The sequence below is a fragment of the Microcaecilia unicolor genome, chromosome 12 (assembly GCF_901765095.1).
Source record: "Microcaecilia unicolor chromosome 12, aMicUni1.1, whole genome shotgun sequence".
Classification (NCBI taxonomy): Eukaryota; Metazoa; Chordata; class Amphibia; order Gymnophiona; family Siphonopidae; genus Microcaecilia; species Microcaecilia unicolor.
Genome location: NC_044042.1, coordinates 110,917,979 through 110,944,644, shown reverse-complemented (window position 1 = coordinate 110,944,644; position 26,666 = coordinate 110,917,979). Strand labels below are relative to the sequence as shown.

The 26,666-nt window shown below is 48.4% G+C and overlaps 1 protein-coding gene across 1 annotated transcript in view; it reads right to left on the bottom strand.

The window, feature by feature from the left end:
* Positions 1 to 26,666, bottom strand: part of LOC115481413 (alanyl-tRNA editing protein Aarsd1-like) — a 194,239-nt gene that overhangs the window by 64,806 nt on the left and 102,767 nt on the right. The window contains exon 7 of the mRNA XM_030220501.1: positions 18,150 to 18,278. Within this exon, the coding sequence (XP_030076361.1) occupies positions 18,150 to 18,278 (129 nt within the window). The remainder of the gene's footprint in view (positions 1 to 18,149; positions 18,279 to 26,666) is intronic.

Here is a 26,666-nt window from a genome sequence, read left to right as displayed (position 1 = left end):
GAAGGAGGGGCCCACGCTGGGAGCTTGGAGGACAAATATGATTGAACTGCTAAAACTAGAACGATGTGGAATTACAGACACTTCCTCTGTGGAGGGCAAAAAGCTGGAAACCACCTGGGCGGAATTTTGGAATACCCTACAACCAAGTGCAAAGAGCAAAATTCTAAATTGAGAGACTGTGTAGATGCAAAAATGAGAGACCCTGAATACCTGTAGACTGATAGTAGATCATTGAGGAACTGGGGGGGGGGGGAGGGAGGGGAAGGTGGGGGGGAGTTTTGAAGGGGGGGAAGCTGGGAAGAGATAGAAGAACTGTTAGATAGATACATTGGAGTGCATCGTTGTAATAGTGTTGATTTAGCTGTTAATCCTGCAAAGATCATTGCACACCTGTACACTGTTTATTGAAATTTGCAATAAAAACGATTGAAACATAAACAGTACAGATATCTGGGAGGGGCTATGGATTGATCGGCTATGATTAATGGAAAGAAAATTATCAGGTATGATACATAATTTTACCTTCCATATCATCATGCCGATCAATCCATAGACTGGTGGGATGTACCGAAGCAGTACTCACCCAGGGCGGGACATAGAAATCCCTGACTGCAACACTGAAGCTCCAAACCGGGCCTCCGCCCGAGCAGCCACAGTCAAGCGGTAATGTCTGGAGAAGGTATGAGCCGATGCCCAAGTTGCCGCCCTACAAATCTCTTCCAAGGAGACGGACCCGGCCTCTGCCATCGAGGCCGCCTGTGCTCTAGTGGAGTGAGCCTTCAGCTGGATAGGCGGCACCTTCCCCGCAGCCACATAAGCCGCTGCAATGGTTTCCTTGACCCATCGTGCCACTGTAGGCTTGGCAGCCTGCAGACCCTTACGAGGACCTGCAAACAGCACAAACAGATGATCCGACTTCCGGAATCATTGGTCACTTCCAAGTATCTGATGATGACTCGTCTCACATCTAGATATTTGAGAGCAGAGTACTCCTCTGGGTAGTCCTCCCTACGAAAGGAGGGTAGACAGAGCTGCTGATTCACATGGAAGCGAGAAACAATCTTGGGCAGGAAGGAAGGCACTGTGCGAATAGACACTCCTGCCTCAGTGAACTGCAGAAAGGGCTCCCGACATGATAGCGCCTGGAGCTCGGAAACTCTTCTGGCTGAAGTGATAGCCACCAAAAAGACTGCTTTCAATGTCAGGTCTTTCAGAGATGCCCTCGACAAGGGTTCACAAGGCGGCTTCTGCAAGGTTCTTAGCACCAGATTGAGATTCCACGCAGGTACCACTGAGTGCAGAGGAGGGCGCAGGTGATTAACTCCCTTGAGAAAGCGTACCACATCTGGCTGCGAGGCCAGGGAAGCACCCTTCAGGTGACCCCTGAAGCAAGCAAGAGCCGCTACCTGGACCTTAAGGGAACTGAGCAACAGGCCTTTTTCCAGACCTTCTTGCAGGAATGCCAATACTGAAGAAATTGGAGCAGTGAAGGGAGAAAGAGAGCCTGCCTCACACCACGATGCAAAGGTACGCCAAACCCTGGCGTAAGCAGTAGAAGTAGAGCGCTTCCTCGCTCCCAGCATAGTGGCGATGACCTTGTCTGAGAAGCCCTTCTTCCTCAGACGCTGCCGCTCAATAGCCAGGCTGAAAGACCAAAGGGGGAGGGATCCTCCATTACCACGGGACCCTGATGCAACAGGCCCCGCTCCGCTGGCAGCTGCAGAGGGCCGTCCACTTTGAGCCTGATCAAGTATGCATACCAGGGACGTCTGGGCCAATCCAGACTCACCAGGATTATCTGGCCCGGATGCTTTGCCACCCGGCCTAGCACCCTGCCCAACATGGGCCAAGGCGGGAACACATAGAGAAGCTCCTGTGTAGGCCACTGTTGAAGAAGAGCATCTACTCCTAGAGATCGAGGGTCCCGTCCTCTGCTGAAAAAGCGCGGCACTTGGCAATTGGCTGATAAGCCCATCAGATCTAGGCTCGGCTGGCCCCAGCGCTTCGTGATGTCCAAGAAGGCCTGAGCAGTATTCATGACTCCCGCAATGTGGGCCGCCGACAGCTGTTCCAGGTTTGCTTCCGCCCACAGGCATAGCTTCATGGCCTCCTTGGCTAGAGGGGCGCTCATGGTACCTCCCTGGGGATTGACATAGGCCACAGCCGTGGCATCGTCCGACCGGACCCGTACTGGCTTCAGCGCCAGGACCGGGAGAAACTCCAAAGGCGCCAACCGAATGGCTCTGAGTTCCAGGAGGTTTGATAGACCACTTTGCCTCTGCAGGGGACCAGAGCCCCTGCACTGTCCTTCCCAAGCAGTGGGCTCCCCAGCCCGTCAAAGAGGCATCCGCCGTGACGACAACCCACTCCGGGGTCATAAGAGGCATTCAAGGGATCCAAGGGAAGGCTCACAGCGTAATCCTCCGAAGCTGGAGTCCATCGCTGCAGCAGAGAGAGCTGTATAGGTCTCATATGGGCCCTGGCCCAGGGCACTACTTCCATCGTGGCTGACATAGAGCCCAACAGCTGCACATAGTCCCAAGCCCGAAGAGGAGAGGCTGCTAGGAACTTGTCCACCTGAGCCTGAAGCTTGACAATCCGATTGTCTGGCAGGAACACTCTGCCCACTTGGGAGTCGAATCGAACTCCCAGATACTCCAGGAACTGAGTCGGGCATAGCTGGCTTTTCTCCCAGTTGATGATCCACCCCAGGGAGCTCAAAAGAGCAATCACCCGGTCTGAAGCTCTGCCGCACTCTGCATAAGAGGGGGCTCGGATCAACCAGTCGTCCAGATAAGGATGGACTTGTACTCCTTTCTTGCGAAGGAAGGCCGCGATGACCACCATTACTTTGGAGAAGGTCCGCGGAGCAGCAGCCAACCCGAACAGGAGGGCTCTGAACTGGAAGTGTCGGCTCAGAATTGCAAAACGCAGAAGGCGTTGATGAGGAGACCAGATGGGAATATGCAAGTAAGCTTCCTTGATGTCCAAGGATGCCAGGAACTCCCCTGCCTTCACTGCCGCTATAACAGAGCGGAGAGTCTCCATCCGGAAGTGCCGAACTTACAAGGCCCGATTGACCCCTTTGAGGTCAAGGATAGGCCGGACAGAACCTCCTTTCTTTGGAACCTCAAAGTAAATGGAGTAACGCTCCTTGCCAAGCTGATCTTCTGGCACCGGAACGACCGCACCCAGGCGGATCAGATTGTCCAAAGTCTGCTGCACTGCCACAGCTTTGACCGGAGACTTGCAGGGAGAGTGCACAAACCCATCTCTTAAGGGTCGGCAGAACTCTAGCTTGTAGCCATCTCTGATGACTTCCAGCACCCAAGCGACTGAAGTTACCCTGGTCCACTCGCCCAGAAATGAGGATAGGCGTCCTCCAATCTGCTCTGGGCCATGGACCAGTGCCCCGTCATTGTGTATGAGACCCTGGGGGAGGACCGGAGGAGGCACCTCCGGGACGGCGGTCTCTGCGAAAGGAATGTTGCTTGGGGGAGAAGTTCCTTATGAAGGAAAAGGGGGCAGAGGAGCCCGACTTGCCCGGGCGATACCGACGGGCTTCCCGAAACCGTCCTTTGGAGGAACCGGGGCGGGCACCACTGGCCCAAGCCCTGACCTCCGGTAACCTATTGCCCTTAGACGTGCCGAGATCGGTCACAATCTTGTCCAGCTCGACCCCAAAGAGCAGCTTGCCTTTAAAAGGCAACTTAGCCAGGCGAGACTTAGAGGCATGGTCAACAGACCAATGCTTTAGCCAAAGCCACCGCCGTGCAGAGACTGTCTGAGCCATACCTTTAGCCGAGGCTCTCAAGACATCATACAGCAAGTCTGCCAAGTAGGCCAAGCCCGAAGGATCCGAGGGGGAAGCCCGCTGCACCAGCATCAGGCACGCCCTGGCCACATAGGAGCCGCAAATTGAGGCCTGCAAACTTAAAGCAGCCGCCTCGAAGGACGACTTTAAAGCCGCCTCCAATCTCCTGTCTTGGGCGTCCTTTACGCTGTTCCACCTTCCACCGGCAACGCCGTTTTCTTAGTCACCGCAGTGATTAAAGAACACGGTAGGCCCAAGAAAGGCCTCCCGTTCACCTTCAGGCAGAGGATAGAGGCGGGACAAAGCCCTAGCCACTTTAAGGCTCGCTTCTGGGAAATCCCAATGAGCCGAAATCAAGGTGTGCATGGCTTCATGCACTTGGAAGGTTCTAGGTGGGCGCTTTGTCCCCAGCATAATGGCAGAGCCAACAGAGGCTGAGGGAGAGACGTCCTCCGGAGAGGAAATCTTCAAAATGCTCATGGCCTGCACTAACAGGTTGGGCAAATTCTCTGAGCGAAAGATCCGTGCTGCAGAGGGGTCATCCGCTCCATCCAAGCGGGAATCCGTCTCCTCCAAGGAATTCCCAAAGGACCATTGGGAGAACTTAGATACGATGCCCTCATCTACATCAAGGGCCTGGAAGTCCACCCAAGGGCGTTTGCTTCCGGAGGCCTCAACCCCTTGATCAGAGGGGGGAGCCGGGGCAGCGTTTAGCATAAGAAAAGCCTGATGCAGCAGCAAAATGAACTCAGGGGACAACCCCCTAGACTGTGCACTTCTGCCGCCTGGGCCACGGCCCTAGACGCACCCTCAACCAGCGCTCGCAAGAGCGGGGGGGGGGGGAACATGCTGCGCATCCAAAATGGCGTCCGGCGCGAAACTCCGAGAAGCAGCCGCACGGAAAGAACGGCGCTTAACTTTCGCCGCTTTCTTGCCATCGCCCGAATCAAGGGCGACCATAGCATTAACGTCTCCCACCTCGAGGGCGGCCCAAGAAGAAGCCGTCCGAGCAGAGTGGCCGGCCAAAATGGGGGGGGGGGGGGGAGCAGCGGGGGATGGGCGCTTATGGCGGGAAAAAAACGCCGCACCGGAGGAAGACCCGGGACACTGACCGGACTCCAAGCTGACGCCCAAACAAAGGCGAGTCAGGCTTTGAAACCCCCGCACACACGCTAGACGCACACACGCGGTCCGGGGAGCGAATCTTTGCGCCCTCGCCCTCCGACGCCATAAGCCACATGGAGACCGAACGGGGAACCCCCTACCCGCTATAAAAGGTAAAATTACCTGCTTCTCGCTCTGAGCTGTAACGAACTGGTGTCCCAGTGAGCAGCTGCAATAAACGTTGATATAAACGTTGAAATAAACGCCCTTAAAGGACGTTCAAATTTTTTTTTTTTTTTTTTTTTTTTTAAGGGAGCCCTCAACCCCAGGTACTCAACAAAACCTAAGAATTAGGCTTGGAGACCTAGCCAGAGCTGCTGCTGTGTGTGACCACCACCTGCTGAGATAGAGAACATACTGAGGAGTTTCCGGCAGCACATGACCACATACAGTGAGGCAAAAGGATTGCTCTCTATCTCCACCTGCTGGTAGATGGACACAACCCACCAGTCTATGGATTGATCGGCATGATGATATGGAATGTAATTTATATCACTATTTGGCCGAATACAAATAATATATTAGGCGCACTATCTGGGGCTAAATCGAATAGAATACGGATATTTGGTACAGCTCTACAATGAAGGCAGAGATACAGAAACACATTTCCTCCTGTAATGAGAAAAGTAACATAGTAGATGACGGCCATCCAGTCTGTACGGTCCATCCAGTCTGCCCGTTAAGAAATTTCTTAATTTTTTACATTAAGAAATGCACATTTTCAAAGTTGACATACTTCATTTTCTAAAACCTGGCTATAAAATTATTTTGTATCGTTATCAACTGATCATTTGTTTTTCCCTGTTTGGTTGGTCCTGGTTTCTCTCTACCACTTCCCCTTGTCAGTTTTCTCCTAGGTTATACCTTCAATTGCCCACAGCTAGCAATGCTACTCCCTTAAAGGGAAAGAGGATGGGATTTGATCTACTGCCTTTCTGTGGTTACATCAAAGCAGTTTACATATTATATACAAGTACTTATTTTGTACCTGGGGCAACAGAGGGTTAAGTGACTTGCCTTAACCGCTCATCCAGTGCGGGCCTTATGCTATTTACGCACTGACAGGATCTGTGGTGGCCCAAATCCTTTTTCCTGTCCTAACTGGATAACTGAGAGGTGCACCCTGCTCCATCCCAGTGCTACCTGGATATTTTAATTTTTTTATTAGGACTTATTTACCGTCTTTTTGAAGGAATTCACTCAAGACGGTGTACAGTAAGAATAAATCAAACATATTCAAATAACAATACAAAGTATGGCGTAGTATACTACTTACAATGTCAACACAATAAGTAATAGAACATTTTAATTGACAGTGAAGGGTATAAGCAAAGATGGAACATATGGAAAAATTATGTTCTTACCATACCAGTCCAGACTAACGGGTTGTGTCCATCTACCAGCGAAAGGAGACAGAGAAAATAGTTCCAAGTAAACCGCCCCTTAAGGGTATAGTGCAGCTTGGATGTTCAGTATTTCGAATAGCCAAGCAATGGTGCTATGAAGTCTAGAAGAAAACACAGTTAATACCAAACAGGCAAACTCTTGGAGCCAATATGCAGAACCTCACTGTTCCTGCTTGGCCAAAGGCAACTGCAACCTCCCCTCACAGTAAAGTAAGCGGGAGGGAATGGTCCATACCGAGCTTGCCCAAGCACATAGAGATCTATCCCTGAATCCAGGGAAAGAACTCCGTGATCCCAAGTAACAGGCATACACAGCTGGCACAACAACAAGTGGCAGGAGATTGAATAGAGAAGATGAAGTAGGCAGTGCTGTAGGACATCCCACCGTATTGAAGCGTTTTGCAGCAGCCAGGGATACCTAAAAGAAACAACACTCTGACAGACTTTAGCCAGGGAGGGCATCTGGACTGGTCTGGTATGATTAAAGGAAAGAAAATTATCAGGTAAGAACATAATTTTTCCTTCCTTGTCATCTATACCAGACCAGTCCAGACTAATGGGATGTAGCAAAGCAGTTTCCCAAAGGGGGGGGGGGGGTTGAAAAGAAGAATGAAGAAGGTTGAAAAATCAACAAAGCTATACACATAGCAAACAACTGATCAGCAGAAAAGGATTCGAATATCCGAACCACCAGGCTACCAAAATGGAACAGAATTAGACCCTAGAAAAGGAACTGAAGCCGTAGGATGTAAAACAAACGTCCTGAGCAAAAGAAAAATTACATACCCCTGTCCCAAGAGTAGCAAAAGAAGCAGCAAAAGATACTCATGCCAAAGGATCCCCCTTGGAAGGAAGGCAACAGTCGTATCCGAGCAACAAGGAGAAGAACTCTCTCTTCTAGATCGGGATTCACTTCTCTGAACCCTGGCAGGACTAACTCCCAAAGCTGCCAGTCTGCCTAGAGTCCAAGATGGTCGGATGAAGCGACCCTAACAAATACTAGGAGTATGCAACCCCAAACAAACAGTGCGCCACACTTCATAGAAGAAAGGAAGCAAGGCCCAGGAACCACCTAGACCAGCGCCTAGTAAGAGAATCAAACTCCACAGAACAAGAAGAGACTCCAGAGTCAAGAGAACCAACTAACTGGAGCGCTAGTCTCTTCAGGAGAACCATGAAAAAAAGGGCAGCAGCATACCAGGTATACAACCGTAGAAAGAGAGTACTCCTCAACCAGCTCGCTCTGGACTTAGGGATGAAAGAACAGAGCCAAGAGAACAAAAGGAGACAAAAAGAAAGAGAGTCGAGAGCCACACTGTGGAGAAAAGACTCCCAAGTTGCCAAGCAGCCACAAAAGGAGCAGAGACAAATTCAAACTCGAGCAATGGAGAAGCTTCTCACCAGCCACCAAGAGGCTACGGCAAGAAAAGGTGCCACAGGAATGGTAGCTAACAGGAGACAAGACAGCCTTGTCTAGCAATCTAAACTGTGGTATGCCAAGCTGCTGAGAAGTTACTGTATCCAACCTGCAGAAAAGAGCTGGGGTTGACCGACAAGGCGAAACAGTGCCCAACAGGCAAAGGTGAAAATACGCTCCACAGTCAGAGACTGAACTGTGCTCAAGGGACAGAAACGAAGCTGCACTCATCAGGCAGAGTAGGATCTGTGCTCAACGAGAACAAACGGATTTGCACTCAAAGCACACAAACTGAGCCATGCACCACGGGCAGAGAAAGATAGAAATGCGCTGAACAAGCAGAGAAAAAGCTGAGAGTAACAGACAGAGGATGAGTAGTGCTCCACTGAAAGAGCTGGATGTTAGAGGTACCTACAGAACTGAAGCTGCGGTGGAGATGGAACTGTGTATAAAACACTGGCAAGGAACTGCGCCTCCAGACGCCGGCAAGGAGTAGCACTCCACACGCCGACAAGGAGCTATGCTTCTTACGCAGACATGAAGCTGTGTAGCACCTGCAGTCACAGAGCTGTGCTCCACATACCACCCTGGAACTTCGCCCAATTTGCAAAGAAGAATTGTGCTAAACACACAGAGATGGAGCTACACTCTGCATGCAGACAGGGAGCTGTGTTCCATATGCAAAGAGAGAGCTGCATGCCACACACAGACAAGGAGCTACGTTCCACAGGCAGACACAGCGCCATGTTCTACACGCAGACACAGGACTGTGACCTGCAGAGAAAGACTGCACTCAACATGTGACAATAGAGCTGCGTTCAACATGCAGAGATGAAAGGTTGCAGAATAAGCAGCAAAGGAACTTCACTCAACATGCCATGATACAGCTGTCCTCAACATACAGCGATGGAGCTAAATCCAACCTGGAACTGTGGAACCGTGTCCAACATGCAGCGACAGAGCCATGCTCGACATGCAGCGACGGAGCTGTGCTCAACAAGCAGCGACGGAGCTGTGCTCAACAAGCAAAATGCATAAATGGAGCCCCGGAAAACAGCCAGAAGAAGGTGCTGCAAGGAGGCCAACAGGAAAGGAGCACAACTTGTGGAAATGCAGACCTGGCGCTGCATTCCCCTGGCCCAGAGGGACTAAAACTACAAGAAGAGAAAGCCCCATGCCCCAAGAGACACTCTCGGCCCCCAAGTGGTCTCTGAGCCACAATGACCGCCCTCCTAGGCAACCGATATGGAGCAGCAGTCAACGGAGAGAAAGAACTCCCTCCAAGAGGGAGGTAAGCATCACAGATCTGGAATCCTCAGACCATAGGGAGCAAAATGCAGCCGTAAGGCACTAAGGAAGAAACAACTCTCACCAGGCCAGGAACAAAGAGAAAGCTGGCCACTACCACTAAACTGAGGAAAAACCAGCTAAGGGAGAGTCAAACTCCAGACCTAGAACAGAACCACTTCCCTGCAGAAAAGTAGAGAAAAGCACAGAGCTAAGAGGTGATAATCCAGATGCACAGCAATAGATCTGCTCAGAAGGAAAGAACTGCGCCCCTTACAGAACAAGAAAGAAGTGCCAAATGTGCCAGGAGAGAGACGCCTGAAACTAGAAAAGGCAAAATCCGCCCGAAAGCATGGGAAGCAAGAAAGAGCTGTGGCCAACTAGTCCTAAAAAGGCACATTCCCATAAAGAGACACTGAACTGAGTCCAAGCAAAAGACTGGCAAGAATGGCGCTCCCGAGGGTACTCAGAAGAGTGATTTGATCTACCAGTTGCACACCAAGGACAACTTGGACCACCCACCAGAAGGAAAGTACCCTGCAGACAAACCAGAGCAGACAGGAGGTATCCATGGGGACGAGAGAACCAGAACCTCCCTAAGGAAAGGAGGAAAAACTACTGCCAAAACAAGAATCAAATAGCAGGAGCGTCTCAAGCAAGATGCCTGAAGCAGCAGAGACCGGACGGTCTGTAGTTTCGTGATCTAGACACGAGCCATGCCCCCCCCCCCCCCCCCCCCCCCCCCCCCCCCCCCCACCAAAAAAAAAAAAAAAAATCAAAGCAACTGGTACCAGCTCGGAAGGGTCCAAGATCAGAATCAGACGCCGGCCAGCGAAATTCAAATAAACTTCGCAAGCGGCCCCCTAGAATACACTGGCAAAGGCAGGAAAATAAATCAGGTAACAGGCAAAAGAAAGAAGGAAAAACAAAGTTTCTTCTTTTTTTTAAATATTTGATATGATACAGACGTTCAAATATTTGAAAACTATTAATCCGCAAATGAACCTTTTCCGGAGGTGCTTTTTGGCTAGGATCAGGCGACCCTCAGGGGGAGGAATGCTGGCTTCGGCCTAACCCCTGGTAAGCCTTTCCTCAGCTGAGAGGTACCCACCTCTACCACCGGCTGCCTTTCAGGTGCTGTGGAGGACTTGCAGCTCATCTGCATATCCTTACAGCCTTCTCCGGGGTGACACCCAGGTCCACCCCGATCCACTCAGGGCCTCCGCTCTAGGTGCCGCGCGCCGTTGGGGCATTTTTCTCTTTGTATCTAATCTTTTTCCAGTTGCTAAAGTACCTTAATCGTTTATGGCCCCTATTCACATTCTCTTCCTAGCTCTGTCCCTTCCTAATCTTTTCCCTCACCCCCTACCTCTCTCCGCTACAGGAACTCACTTCCCATCCATTGACTTCATCACCTCACCTTCTCTCCTACCCTCTTCCTCCCTCTTGGCTTTTAATCTCCGTCTCTTTCTTCCCTCCATTTTGCCTTCCCCATTCCACCTAAATACCTCTCGCCTTCGACGCCTTCGTGGCCACACCTCTCCTACTCTTCTCCGCTCTCTTTTACTCCTTCTCTTACTCTCAGCTGGTGACATCAATCCCAATCCTGGCCCTCCTCACCAACTATTATCCCAACTCTACAGATCTCACCGTGACCTCTCTAACCTCATCTCTATTCCTCTACTCCCCTCCTCTTCTCTGCCCTTCTCTTGCGCCCTATGGAATGCCCGCTGTATCTGTAACAAACTCCCCTATATCCAGGACCTCTTTATCTCGCGTCACCTCCATCTGCTCGCCATAACAGAAACCTGGCTCTGCCCTGATGACTCTGCTTCAGTCGCAGCCCTGTGCCATGGCGGTTATCTATTTTCACATACTCCTCGCCCTGCTGGCCGTGGGGGCGGTGTTGGACTACTTCTCTCTCCCTCCTCCAGATTTCAACCCCTTCTTCCACCTCAATCTCACTGTTTTTCCTCCTTTGAAGTCCACTCTATCCGCCTTTTCTCTCCTCTGCCTCTTCGAATAGCGGTCATTTATCGTCCCCCTGATAAGTCCCTTTCATCCTTTCTCAGTGACTTTGACGCCTGGCTTGCCTTCTTCCATGATCCTTCCTCCCCCTCTCTCATCCTTGGTGACTTTAATATTCCTGCTAGTGATCCTTCCAACTCTTATATTTCCAAGTTACTCGCTTTAACGTCGTCCTTTAATCTCCAACTATGCTCCACCTCCCCCACTCATCAAAATGGTCACTGTCTTGATCTCATCTTCTCCTCCAACTGTTCACCTTCTAGTTTCCTTGCCTCTGATCATCCCTCCTCTGATCACCATCTTATAACTTTCACACTTAAATCTCCTCCCTCCCAGTCCCGTCCTATCCTATCTAATTTATCTAGGAATCTTCACGATATTGACCCTTCATCTCTATCCTCCCATGTTTCAAACCTCCTCTCTACTGTGGCACCATCCACGTCTGTCAACGAGGCTGTTTCTTCTTACAACAATACTCTATCCTCTGCCTTAGACACTCTTGCACCTTTGATGACCCGCCCTGTAAGGCGTACAAAACCCCAACCTTGGCTGACTTCTAATATCCGCTACCTACGTTCTTGTACCCGCTCCGCCGAACGCCTCTGGCGGAAATCTCGGGCCCTTGCTGATTTCTTACACTTTAAGTTCATGCTGACCTCCTTCCAATCTGCTCTTTTATGTGCCAAACAGGATTATTATATCCAACTGACCAACTCTCTTGGCTCTAATCCTCGACTTCTCTTCACCACATTGAACTCTCTCCTCAAGGTGCCCCCTCCCCCAACTCCCCCTTCATTATCTCCTCAGACCCTTGCTGAATTCTTTCACAACAAGGTTCAAAAGATAAACCTTGCTTTCTCTACCTCACCAGCTCTCCCTCCACTAGTCCGTTCCCCTCTCTCTCCTTCCCCTCATTCCCTTTCCTCCTTTCCTGAAGTTACTATTGAGGAAACTACACTTCTTTCTTCCTCAAAATGTACCACCTGTTCCTCTGATCCCATTCCCACCCACCTTCTTAATGCCATCTCTCCTACTCTTATTCCTTTTATCTGTCACATTCTCAACCTCTCACTTTCCACTGCGACTGTCCCTGCTGCCTTTAAACATGCTGTGGTCACACCTCTCCTTAAGAAGCCTTCACTCGACCCTACTTGTCCCTCTAATTACCGACCCATCTCCCTCCTTCCTTTTCTCTCCAAATTACTTGAGCGTGCTGTTCACCGCCGCTGCCTTGATTTTCTCTCCTCACATGCTATTCTTGACCCATTACAATCTGGTTTTCGCCCTCTCCACTCAACCGAAACTGCGCTTACTAAAGTCTGCAATGACCTATTACTGGCTAAATCCAGAGGTCAATATTCCATCCTCATTCTTCTTGATCTTTCCGCTGCTTTTGACACTGTCGATCACAGCATACTTCTCGATACCCTGTCCTCACTTGGATTCCAGGGCTCTGTCCTTTCCTGGTTCTCTTCCTACCTCTCCCTCCGCACCTTTAGTGTTCACTCTGGTGGATCCTCTTCTACTTCTATCCCTCTGCCTGTCGGCGTACCTCAGGGTTCTGTTCTTGGTCCCCTCCTCTTTTCTATCTACACTTCTTCCCTTGGTTCATTAATCTCATCCCATGGCTTTTCCTACCATCTCTATGCTGATGACTCCCAAATCTACCTTTCTACCCCTGATATCTCACCTTGCATCCAAACCAAAGTTTCAGCGTGCTTGTCTGACATTGCTGCCTGGATGTCTCAACGCCACCTGAAATTAAATATGACCAAAACCGAGCTTCTCATTTTCCCCCCCAAACCCACCTCCCCGCTCCCCCCGTTTTCTATTTCTGTTAATGGCTCTCTCATTCTCCCTGTCTCCTCAGCTCGAAACCTTGGGGTCATCTTTGACTCTTCTCTCTCCTTCTCTGCTCATTGCCAAGACCTGTCGTTTCTTTCTTTACAACATCTGTAAAATCCGCCCCTTTCTTTCCGAGCACTAGAAACCCTCATCCACACCCTTGTCACCTCTCGTTTAGACTACTGCAATCTGCTTCTTGCTGGCCTCCCACTTAGTCACCTCTCCCCTCTCCAGTCGGTTCAAAACTCTGCTGCCCGTCTCATCTTCCGCCAGGGTCGCTTTACTCATACTACCCCTCTCCTCAAGACCCTTCACTGGCTCCCTATCCGTTTTCGCATCCTGTTCAAACTTCTACTAACCTATAAATGTATTCACTCTGCTGCTCCCCAGTATCTCTCCACACTCGTCCTTCCCTACACCCCTTCCCGTGCACTCCGCTCCATGGATAAATCCTTCTTATCTGTTCCCTTCTCCACTACTGTCAACTCCAGACTTCGCGCCTTCTGTCTCGCTGCACCCTACGCCTGGAATAAACTTCCTGAGCCCCTACGTCTTGCCCCATCCTTGGCCACCTTTAAATCTAGACTGAAAGCCCACCTCTTTAATATTGCTTTTGACTCGTAACCACTTGTAACCACTCGCCTCCACCTACCCTCCTCTCTTCCTTCCCGTTCACATTAATTGATTTGATTTGCTTACTTTATTTATTTTTTGTCTATTAGATTGTAAGCTCTTTGAGCAGGGACTGTCTTTCTTCTATGTTTGTGCAGCGCTGCGTATGCCTTGTAGCGCTATAGAAATGCTAAATAGTAGTAGTAGTAGTAGTAGTAGGTGCGAAGGCGGTAGAACGAGAGGACATGAAATGAGATTGAAGGGGGGGCAGACTCAAGAAAAATGTCAGGAAGTATTTTTTCACGGAGAGAGTAGTGGATGCTTGGAATGCCCTCCCGCGGGAGGTGGTGGAAATGAAAACGGTAACAGAATTCAAACACGCGTAGGATAAACATAAAGGAATCCTGTTCAGAAGGAATGGATCCTAAGGAGCTTAGCCGAGATTGGGTGGCAGAGCCGGTGGCGGGAGGCGGGGATAGTGCTGGGCAGATTTATACGGTCTGTGCCAGAGCCGGTGGTGGGAGGCGGGGCTGGTGGTTGGGAGGCGGGGATAGTGCTGGGCAGACTTACACGGTCTGTGCCCTGAAAAGGACAGGTACAAATCAAGGTAAGGTATACACAAAAAGTAACACATATGAGTTTATCTTGTTGGGCAGACTGGATGGACCATGCAGGTCTTTTTCTGCCGTCATTTACTATGTTACCTTCTTCACTAGTGATAGGTTTACCTCAGAGGCAGAAAAGGAGGGAAAAAACAAAGTTTCTTCTTCTTCCTTTTTTTTTTTTGTTTGTTTGTAAACCACCTTCTTCACTAGTGACAGGAATTAATAAAGTTTTACCTGAGAGGCTGAGATTCAGATATACCTACCACCACAGAAGAACCTCACAGGGGAAACAAGTTACTCCATGCCACAATCAACCATCACCCTGCTAGAAAGACAGCCAGGGGAGGGAGGGGAGGGGAGGGAACCAGGGTCAATGGATATCACCCTAGCTGGCAGATGAGGAACTAAGGACCATTGAGTATCATCTAAAACTAGCCCCAACACGGCTACCAGCACATCCCTGGCTCCACTATCACCAGAAGAATCTGGGACAGGAGCTACCAGCCAGCAATCCAGAGCAGCTGTACGATTCATCCACCATCCGCTAGGAGACAGAGAAAATACCGAACATTCCAGGCTGCACGATACCCTTAAGAGGAGGTTTACTTGGAACTATTTTCTCTGTCTCCTTCCGCTGGTAGATGGACACAACCCAATTGTCTGGACTGGTCTGGTATAGATGACAAGGAAAGATAGGTAAGAGAGTAAGAGGAGTTAGAAAATAAGGTGACAGATTTAAAGGAAGGTGAACATGAAGTCAGAGAGATGATTAAATGTTATCTCAGCTAAGGTAGGAGTGGATAGTGCTACTGTGGTCTGCAATAATTTTGAGCAGCATTACCCAGATGATGCTACTGAAAATCTGGAAAGTGTGGAAAGAGTGGCAACAAACACATAAGAAATACAAAAATGGTATTAAACGTGCCAAAAGATCATATTACACAAAACAAATCACAGCCACCGGAACAGACATAAAAAAGCAATACAAAATTATAAAGAATCTTCTCAACACTAATCCAGTAACAGCATCAACCTCAAATTGTCCATCCGCCGATCAGTCGGCCAATTACCTCAACGATAAAATCATCAATCTGTGCAACACAATTCCCCATGATGACGCCAACATCGATACTTTCCTTGACGAACTGGACCCCAACTTAGAAGAAATCCCGTCAGACCGATACTGGACAGACTTCACTCTCCTCAGCACTAAGGAAATCTCCATAACACTATCCAAACTCTCCAAGTCTCATTGCCAACTGGACCCATGAAAAATGCCTCAGCACGATTCATTACGGATCTTACCACCCACCTAAATTTTCTACTTCATCAAGGCTCCTTTCCATCTGAACACGACAATATTCTACTCACACCAATACCGAAAAACACCAAGAAACCAGCGAAAGATATTACTAACTATCGACCTGTGGCCTCCATCCCTCTTCTAACCAAGCTGATGGAAAATAGAGTGACCTCCCAACTGAACGATTTCATACAAACGTTCTCCATACTGCATGAGTCACAATCGGGTTTTCGACCTGCACACAGCACAGAAACAGTATTACTCACCCTAATATCCAAGTTCAAACAAGAAATTTCAATAGGCAACAAAATACTTCTTCTGCAGTTTGACCTTTCCAGCGCATTTGACATGGTAGACTACAATATTCTCACAAAACTACTGGACAAACTAGGAATTGGTGGTAACATCATCAAGTGGATAAAAAGTTTCATCACTACCAGAACTTATCAAGTCAAATCAACCTCATCAATATCGGCTGCATGGTCATCAAAATGCGGAGTCCCCCAAGGATCGCCTCTATCCCCGATCCTCTTCAACCTTATGATGATCCCTCTGGCTAAATCTCTATCCAAATCTGGCTTAAACCCCTTCATCTATGCAGATGACGTCACCATATTCATCCCTTTCCAATCCAACCTGGCAGAAATCACAGATAAAATAATCCCTGGCATGAATATCCTAGCCTCCTGAACAAGGAAGAAACTCAATGCTTGATCCCCTCATCACAACACTCCACTTTGCTCCCAACAACCCTGATCACCCCAGACGTTACAATCCCAATATCCGAATCTAAAGATCTTAGGAGTAACTTTAGACAACCACCTAACTTTAAAAACTCATGCAAAAACCATGACGAAAAAGATGTTCAACATGATGTGGGTATTGAAAAGAGGAAAACCATTCTTCCCACAAAAAACTTTCCGTAATCTAGTACAATCCACAGTACTCACCCATGCCGACTACTGCAACAGCATATTCATTGGCTGCAAGGCTCAAATTCTGAAAAAACTCCAAACCGCCCAAAACACAGCAGCCAGACTCATTTTTGGTAAATCACGATTTGAAAGCGCTACACCACTCCGTGAAAAACTCCACTGGCTCCCTATCAAAGAATGAATAAACTTCAAAGTCCACACACTGATCCACAAGATCCTCCACGGAGAATCCCCAAGTTACATGACCAATTTGATCGATCTCCCAGCCAGGAACGGGTCCAAATCTTCTCGAACATATCTCAATCTTCACCTTCCCAACTGCAAAGGTCTCAAATACAAAACCTACTACGCATCCAACTTCTCCGTTAAAGGCAGCCAACTCTGGAACGCCATACCAAGATACATCCGAACAACCATCGAACACCTACCCTTCCAAAAGTTGCTGAAAACCTACCTCTTCAAACAAGCCTACCCAAATGACCCAACTTAATGCGCAAACCACTCCTCTCCACCTATACTACCAATACCTTAATCCCTCCCACTACATTCTTCCCTATTGTCCTACTCCACACAATTGTGCTATTTCTATGATACCTTGTTACCAAACACTGTAAGCTATCTCTGTGATACTTTGTTACCAAACATTATAAATCGCACTGAACCTGCTATTGTCCTACTCCACACAACTGTGCTATCTCTATGATACTTTGTTACCAAACATTGTAAGCTTCTCCGTGATACTTTGTTACTAAACATTGTAAGCTTCTCCGTGATACTTTGTTACCAAACATTGTAAGCCGCACTGAACCTGCTATCGAGCGGGAAAGAGCAGGGTAAAAATGGTACAAATAAATAAATAAATAAATAAAAATAAATGATGCTACTGAAAATCTGGAAAGCCCCAGTCAACTGGTCAGCTCTACTTACGTAGGTAGCATGGACTTAGTTTGTTGGAGGAGTAACGTAATGGTTAGTGTAGATGTACGCAGCGCTGTACACATTATATACAGGTACTTTCTCTGTTCCTAGGTGGCTCACAATCTAATTTTTTTTTTTTTTATCTGGGGCAATGGAGGGTTATGGGAGTGGAGGAGGAGTAGCCCAGTGGTTAGTGCAGCGGACTCTGATCCTGGGGAACTGGGTTTGATTCCCACTGTAGCTCCTTGTGACCTTGGGCAAGTCACTTAAGGGAAAAGGACTTATATACCGCCTTTCTCTGGTTTTTCCAACTACATTCAAAGCGGTTTACATATTATATACAGGTACTTATTTGTACCTGGGACAATGGAGGGTTAAGTGACTTGCCCAGAGTCACAAGGAGCTGCAGTGGGAATCTAACCCAGTTCCCCAGGATCAGAGTCCGCTGCACTAACCACTAGGCTACTCCTCCACTCCCATAACCCTCCATTGCCCCAGATTTAAAAAAAATTAGATTGTGAGCCATGTGGGAACAGAGAAAGTACCTGTATATAATGTGTACAGTGCTGCGTACATCTAGTACTGGAGGTGGCCGGTTCAAATCCCGCTGCTGCTCCTTGTGATCTTTGGCAAGTCACTTAGCCCTCCATTGCTTCAGGTACAAACTTAGATTGTGAGCCCTCCTGGGACAGAGAAATATCCAGTGTACCTGTGTGTAACTCACCTTGAGCTACTACTGAAAAAGGTGTGAGCAAAATCTAAATAAATAGTAGCACTATAGAAATGATTAGTAGTAGTAATATACTTGTCCTCACCTGTCCACCTCCCTCTGGAAATAGCAGAGTGTCTTTTAATACGACATGAAAGCCTTTCAGAATTCCTTTCTTCCCATTCACATCCGTCTTCACTTCTGCAGGGCTGCAGGATGCCACAACCGTGGAAAACTTCAAAAGAGTGAGATAATAAAAACTTTGGTACAAAAGAATGCTCACAGTACCCTGCCGTTTGTGTACAAGATGAACTGTTTGGGGATCTTGCCAGGTATTTGTGACCTGGATTGGCCACTGTTGGAAACAGGATGCTGGGCTTGATGGACCTTTGGTCTGTCCCAGTATGGCAATACTTACGTACTTATGTGAATAAGAGAGGGATCACCACAGCATACAAATGAAAGCGATCGTTGCAGGGTACTCATTTTTCAGAAAATGAGGCCCGAGTAGGGATTCTCAACCCAGTCCAGTTTCCAAGAGAGCCACAATAAATTTACATGCACTCATAGGAACCAACTTTTAAGATGATTGGGGGTGCTAAACTTAACAATAGGGTAACATAAAGAAGCTTGCACAACGTTAGGGAACTGGCTTCTGTGCATGCACTGCTTCAAAGTATGCAAATCTATCTCATGCATATTGACTGCCTTGGTGTGTTCCTTGGGTTAGAGTAGGGGTGGGCAATCTTGGTCCTCAACCCAGCTGGATGTTCAGGATTTCCCCAATGAATATGCATGAGATCTATTTGCATGAACTGCTTCCACTATATGCAAACAGACCTCATGCATATTCATTGGGGAAATCCTGAAAACCTTACTGCCTTGGTGTGTCCCTTGGGATAGAGTTGAGGTGGGCAACCTTGGTCAACCCAGTTGGATTTTCAGGATTTCCTCAATGAATATGCATTGCTTCCATTATATGCAAAAAGATCTCAGGCAACGACAAACTGAAAAAACTAAAAACACGAACCAGGAAGCTTGAACGAGCATGGAAAAAAAACAAAAACAAAAGATGACCACACACTCAATGCTTGGAAACAAATACAATGAAAATACAAATATGCAATAAGACATACCAAAAGGACATACTATAAAACTAAAATAGGACCAGATTACAAAGACACGAAGAAACTATACCAACTTGTACACAAACTATTAGACACCACCCCGGTGGTCACCACAACCAACACAAACATCCCATCAGCAGACAAACTCGCCAAATACTTTAATGAAAAAATTGTAAAACTACGCAATACACTTCCTCAGAACACTACCGATACCGAAAACTTCATCAATGGACTGGACCCAACCTTAGAAGAATACCCAGTGGACCGAACCTGGTCAAACTTCACTCTCCTCACCGCCAAAACAATTGCCCATGCGATTAATAGGCTCTCCGACACTCACTGCAAATTGGACACTACTACTACTAAACATTTCTAGAGCGCTACTAGGGTTACGCAGCGCTGTACAGTTTAACAAAAAGGACAGTCCCTGCTCAAAGGAGCTTACAATCTAAAGGACGAAATGTCAAGTTGGGGCAGTCGAGATTTCTTGAATAGAGGTATAGTGGTTAGGAGCCGAAGGCGACATTGAAAGAGGTGGGCTTTGAGTAAGGATTTGAAGATGGGCAGGGAGGGGGCCTGGCGTATGGGCTCAGGGAGTTTATTCCAAGCATGGGGTGAGGCGAGGCAGAAAGGGCAGAGCCTGGAGTTGGCGGTGGTGGAGAAGGGTACTGAAAGGAGGGATTTGTCTTGAGAGCAGAGGTTACGGGTAGGAATGTAAGGGGAGATGATGGTAGAGAGGTAAGGAGGGGCTGCAGATCGAGTGCATTTGTAGGTTAGTAGGAGAAGCTTGAACTGTATGTGGTACTTGATCGGAAGCCAGTGAAGTGATTTGAGGAGAGGGGTGATATGAGTATATCGGTCCAGGTGGAAGATAAGATGTGCAGCAGAGTTCTGAACGGACTGAAGGGGGGATAGATGGCAAAGTGGGAGGCCAGTGAGGAGTAGGTTGCAGTAGTCAAGGCGAGAGGTAATGAGAGAGTGGATGAGAGTTTGGGTGGTGTGCTCAGAGAGGAAAGGGCAGATTTTGCTAATGTTATAGAGAAAGAAGCGACAGGTCTTGGCTATCTGCTGGATATGCGCAGAGGAGAGGGAGGAGTCGAAGATGACTCCGAGGTTGCGGGGACGATGAGGGTGTTATCAACTGAGATAGAGAGTGGAGGGAGGGGAGAAGTGGGTTTAGGTGGTAAGACAATAAGCTCGGTCTTGGCCATGTTCAGTTTCAGTTGGTGGTTGGACATCCAGGCAGCAATGTCGGATAAGCAGGCCGATACTTTGGTCTGGGTTTCCGCAGTGATGTCTGGTGTGGAGAGATAAAGCTGGGTGTCGTCAGCATAAAGATGATATTGGAAACCATGAGATGAGATCAGGGAGCCCAGGGAAGAGGTGTAGATTGAAAAAAGAAGGGGTCCAAGGACAGATCCCTGAGGAACTCCATCAGAGAGCGGGATGGGGGTGGAGGGAGAGCCATGAGAATGTACTCTGAAGGTGCGGGTGGGAGAGATAAGAGGAGAACCAGGAGAGGACAGAGCCCTGGAACCCAAATGAGGACAGTGTGGCAAGAAGTAAATTGCGATTGACAGTGTCAAAAGCGGCGGATAGGTCGAGGAGGATGAGGATGGAGTAGTGACCTTTGGATTTGGCAAGGAACAGGTCATTGCAGACTTTAGATAGTGCCGTTTCTGTCGAGTGTAGGGGGCAAAAGCCGGATTGAAGCGGATCGAGGATGGCATGAGAGGAGAGAAAATCAAGGCAACGGCTGTGAACGGTGTGTTCAAGTATCTTGGAGAGGAAGGGTAGGAGGAAAATGGGGCGGTAGTTGGAGGGACAGGTAGTGTCAAGTGATGGTTTTTTGAGGAGTGGTGCGACTACAGCATGCTTGAAGGTGTCAGGGACAGTTGCAGTGGAGAGAGAGAGGTTGAGGATATGACAGATGGGGGGGGGGGGGTGACAGTAGGAGAAATGGTGTTAAGTAAGTTGGTGGGGATGGGGTCAGAGGAACAGGTGGTGCATTTCGAGGAGGAAAGAAGATGGGCGGTTTCCTCTTTGGTGATAGCAGGAAAAGAGGGGTATATAGGGTGAAGAGGAGGAGATGGTTTGGTGGTGAATTCAAGGTTGATCTTCTGCACCTTGTCGCGGAAGTAGTCAGCCAGTGATTGAGGAGAGAGTGAGGGGGGGTGGTGGAAGCGGAGGGCACTTTGAGGAGGGAGTTAAGGGTGGTGAAGAGACGACGAGGGTTAGAGCTGAGGGAGTTAGTCAATTGGGTGTAATAGTCCTGTTTGGCGAGGAATAGGGAGGACTGGAAGGAGGAAAGCATGAATTCGTAATGAATGAATTCAGTATGGATGCGAGATTTCCTCCAGAGGCGTTCAGCCGATCGGGCGCAGGAGCGAAGGTATCGGGTGCAAGGGGTCAGCCAGGGCTGGGGATTACTACGCTTTGTGGGACGGGAGATGGATGGTGCAAGGGCGTCCAGAGCAGAGGAGAGAGTGGCATTGGAAGTGGAGACAGCCTTGTCAACAGAATCGGAGGACATGATGGAAGGGAGGAGATCAGAGATACTAGAGGATAAGGTGGGAGGGTCGACAGCCTGGAGATTCCTGGAAGTAGTGGTTAGTGTTGGGCGAGACTGAGGGGGAGGGTGATGAAGTGTGAAGGTGATCAGGTGATGGTCAGAGAGAGGAAGAGCTGAGGCACAGAAATTGGAGGGTGAGCAGGTAGAGGAGAGGACCTGCCCCAGCTACAAATAAAATGCGCCCCCAATCGCATCCCACCTAAACGTCATGCTCCAACAAGGTCTCTTCCCTAAGGAAAATGGCAACATCCTACTCACCCCTATACCAAAAGATACCACTGTTGGAAACAGGATGCTGGGCTCGATGGACCTTTGGTCTTTCCCAGCATGGCAATACTTATGTACTTATGTACCAAGAAAAAAAACAAATGAACTCACCAATTACCACCTAATAGCATCTATCCCAGCAGCCATCAAACTGATGGAAAGTATGGTAACCAAGCAACTTACCGACGACATAAACAATTTCTTAATATTACACAAATCACAATCAGGATTTCGCCCCCTTCACAGCACCAAAACAGTACTAACCACTCTCCTGGCCAAATTCAAGCAGGAAATAGAAACAAGTAAAAGCATACTCCTCCTTCAATTCGATATGTCTAGTGCATTCGACATGGTGAACCACAATATACTACTGAGACTCCTAGATCGGGATTGGTGGAAATATACTCAGCTGGATCAAGGGTTTCCTAACCACCAGAACATACCAAGTGAAATCAATCTCAAATATATCATCACCGTGGAAAGCAGACTGCGGAGTACCTCAAGGATCACCACTATCACTGATCCTTTTCAACCTAATGCTAACCCCACTAGCCAAGTCCTTATCCATCCAAGGCCTCAACCCCTTCATCTATGCAGACAATGTTACAATATACATTCCTTTCAAACATGATCTGACAGAAATCACCAACGAAATCAAGCTCAGCTTGAATACCATGAACTCATGGGCAAACGCATTCCAACTAAAACTCAATACAGAAAAAACACACCGTCTCATCCTCTCATCCCAACACAACATGTACACACCCACAAACTTAGACACCCCAGATTACACCCTCCCTATCTCTGATAGCCAGAAAATCCTCGGTGTTACAATTGACCATAACCTTATAGTTGAGAGCCAAGTTAACTCTACAACAAAGAAAATGTTCCACTCAATGTGGAAACTCAAACGCGTAAAACCATTCTTCCCGAATGAAACATTCCCCAACTTGATACAATCAATAGTACTAAGCCATGCTGACTATTGCAATGGAATTTATGTGGGATGCAAAGAGCAACTCATAAAGAAACTTCAGACCGCTCAAAACACAGCAGCCAGGCTAATATTTGGAAAAACGCGATTCAAAAGCGCCAAACCTCTTTGAGAAAAACTGCACTGGCCCCCAATCAAAGAATGTATTGCTTTCAAAAGCTGCACCCTGGTTCACCAAATTATCTATGGCGAAGCCCCAGGATACTGTTGGAATAATGTATTGTGTTTTACATGCATTGTCTGTCAGCAATGTTTTTTTTCTTTCTCTGTGATTACTCTGTGACCTCTGATGTGAATTGCCTAGAGAGGTCACACCCATGCAACTTCCTGTGGGTGTGGTTAGGAACAGCACATGGAGCTCAAAAGGTCTCTCCTAACCTGAGGATCTATGGTGTGAGCATCCATTACCATCTAAGCACATGGAAAGAGCTGATAATCCAAATGTATTGTATTATGTTATATAAGCCTGCCTGAATATCAATCTAACTAAAACTGTGAGTAAACAGATGTTTTGTTAATTCAACTTTAAAGTGACTCAGCAGTGAATTATTCTGGGGTGTATGTGAGAGAGATGAAGAAAAGAAATTAACATTTCTAAAGCTGAAGCTGTGTGTATAAAAATCTGCTAATTATTTACTACAAATAATCCAACAGATACATGACTGACCTCATAGACCTACCAACCAAAAACAATCGGATCAACACGAACATACTTAAATCTCCACTACCCTAGCTGCAAAGGACTCAAGTACAAATCAACTTATGCATCCAGCTTCTCCTACATAAGCACACAACTGTGGAACGCACTACCAAAAGCTGTGAAACAACGTACGACCACCTTAACTTCCGGAAATCACTAAAGACCAACCTGTTCGAAAAGGCATACCTTACCGACCTAACTTAAGTGCTGGATCCTGCAACACAACGAAACCTAAACTCGAAATGAACACCACATAACTCTTCTTCTCTACAATTCCCAATTGTGTCTGTAACACATGAACCTTATCCAACCTAACATCACTCTGTATTTGTTTCTCCACCGGAGTTGGCGAACGCCTTTACGGTACTATGTAAGCCACATTGAGCCTGCAAATAAGTGGGAAAATGTGGGATACAAATGTAACAAATAATAAGGGAAAATTGGGTTCTTACCTTGGTAATTTTCTTTCCTTTAGTCATAGCAGATGAATCCATTACGAGTGGGTTGTGTCCATCAACCAGCAGGGGGAGATAGAGAGCACTGAAAAACCATAGTGCCTCATGGCCAGCTAGTTCCATCTGCCTCTTTAGTATTTGAAGCTTCCAAAGCAGTGTTACACCGCAAAGCATAATAACATGAACTTTCCTCACAGCGGATGAACGCCCCATGTCGCTGCACTGCATATCTCTTGAAGAGAGAGTGATCCAGTTTCAGCCCAAGAAGAGGAAATCGCTCTTGTGGAATGTGCCTTAAAGGCTTCAGGCGGAGGCCGGCCAGACAGCAAATATGCTGAAAAAATAGCTTCCTTGAGCCAATGGGCTATAGTGGCCTTAGACGCTGGAGACCCTCTGTGCGGACCTAACAATAGAACAAATAGATGGTCAGAGGTCCTGAAGGCATTTGACATGCGCAGATATTGCAACAGAGCCCTTCGTACATCCAGAAGGTGCAACTGGAAATTCCTCTTTAGAAAAGGAGGGCAGGAAAATAGGCTGGTTTAGGTGAAATGCTGAAACCACCTTAGGCATGAAGGAAGGCACCGTACGTACCATAACTCCGGACTCTGAGAATTGCAGAAATGGGTCTCGACAGGACAGCGCCTGGAGCTCAGATACCCGTCTCTCCGATGTAATGGCCACCAAAAAGACCGTTTTTAAGGTCACATCCTTCTCTGAAGCTCACCTAAGCGGCTCGAAGGGTGAACACTGAAGGGCAGGGAGCCCGCACAGGAGGACGGAGCCGAAGCACCCCTCTGAGAAACCATGCCACATCCGGGCAAGCAGCCAGAGAGAGGCCAGCGACCTTCCCTCAAAAACATGCTAAGGCTGCCACTTGAACACGCAGGGAATTATAGGCCAAGCCTTTTTGTAAACCATCCTGCAAAAAGTCAAGTATCGGCGAGACAGAAGCCCGCATAGGTGTGATCGCTTTAGAAGCACACCAAGCCTCAAATTGGCGCCAAATCCTGGTATAAGCCACGGAAGTGGAACACTTGCGGGCCTGTAGGAAATGACTTTACTGGAATAGCCCTTGTCTCTCAATTGCGCCCTCTCAATAGCCATGCCGTAAGACCAAAGCGACAAGCATCCTCCATGGTTACCGGGCCCTGTGACAACAGATTCAGTACCAGAGGTAACGGGCAGGGAGCCTCCACCAGCATCCGCCGGAGGTCCACATACCACGGCCTCCTGGGCCAATCCGGGGCTATGAGAACCACCTCTCCTTGATGTAGCCGAATCCGCAGGAGAACTCACCCTATCAAGGGCCACGGAGGGAACACATACAGGAGGCCCTGAGGCCAGGGTTGAGCCAAGGCATCCAACCCCGCCGAGCATGGGACTTTGGCATTTGAGCTTGAGGCCATAAGATCCACTATGGGCGTCCCCCATTTGGCACAGATCTGCAGGAATACTTCATTTGCAAGTTCCCACTCCGCTGGGTCGATTTGATTCCTGCTTAGATAATCAGCTTGCACGTTGCTCTGACCTGCAATGTGAGCTGCTGACAGAATCTGCAGATGTAGCTCGGCCCAGTGGCATATCTGAGCAGCTTTTGCGGCCAGTGCTTGACAGTGCGGCCCTTGTCGATTTATGTAGGCCACTGCTGTCGTGTTGTCCGACAGAACTCTGACAGCCAATCCTTCCAGGGTCAATTGAAAGGCCAGAGGCGCCTGAAATATCGCTTTCAACTCCAATTGGTTGATGGACCACGTCGACTCCTCGGGTGTCCAGAGACCCTGGGCATGCCTTCCCCGGCAATGTGCACCCCAGCCCTTCAGGCTGGCATCTGTTACCACCAGGCACCAATCGGGGAGCGCTAGCGGCATTCCTCGCCACAGCATGCTGTCTGAAAGCCACCACTTCATACTGAGTCGGGCCGCAGGGAGCCATGTGAGTCTGCATTGATAATCTTGAGATATTGGAGACCATCGTTGAAGCAGGGAACACTGCAGAGGTCTCAGGTGCGATCTTGCCCATGGCACCACTTCCAAGGTGGCCGTCATCGACCCCAACAGCTGGACAATGTCCCAAGCTCACAGGCGAGGCATCCTCAGGAGCAGACGGACCTGGTTCTGAAGCTTACACTGCCTTTGCTCGGGTAGGTATACATACCCCGAGGCTGTGTCGAACCGGACCCCCAAATATTCTAGAGATTGAGAGGGGGTCAGGTGACTTTTGTCTAAATTAACGACCCAGCCCAGAGATTGCAGTACTGAGACCACTCTGGCTGTAACATGATGGGCTCTCTTCTGCAGAGTCCGCTCTGATGAGCCAGTCGTCTAGGTATGGGTGAACCCGGATACCCTCTCGCCTGAGAAAGGCAGCTACTACCACCATTACCTTTGAAAAGGTTCGGGGAGCTGTGGCGAGGCCAAAAGGCAAGGCCCGAAACTGGAAATGTTTTCCCATCACTGCAAAACGCAGAAACTTCTGGTGCGGGGGCCAAATTGGTATGTGCAAATA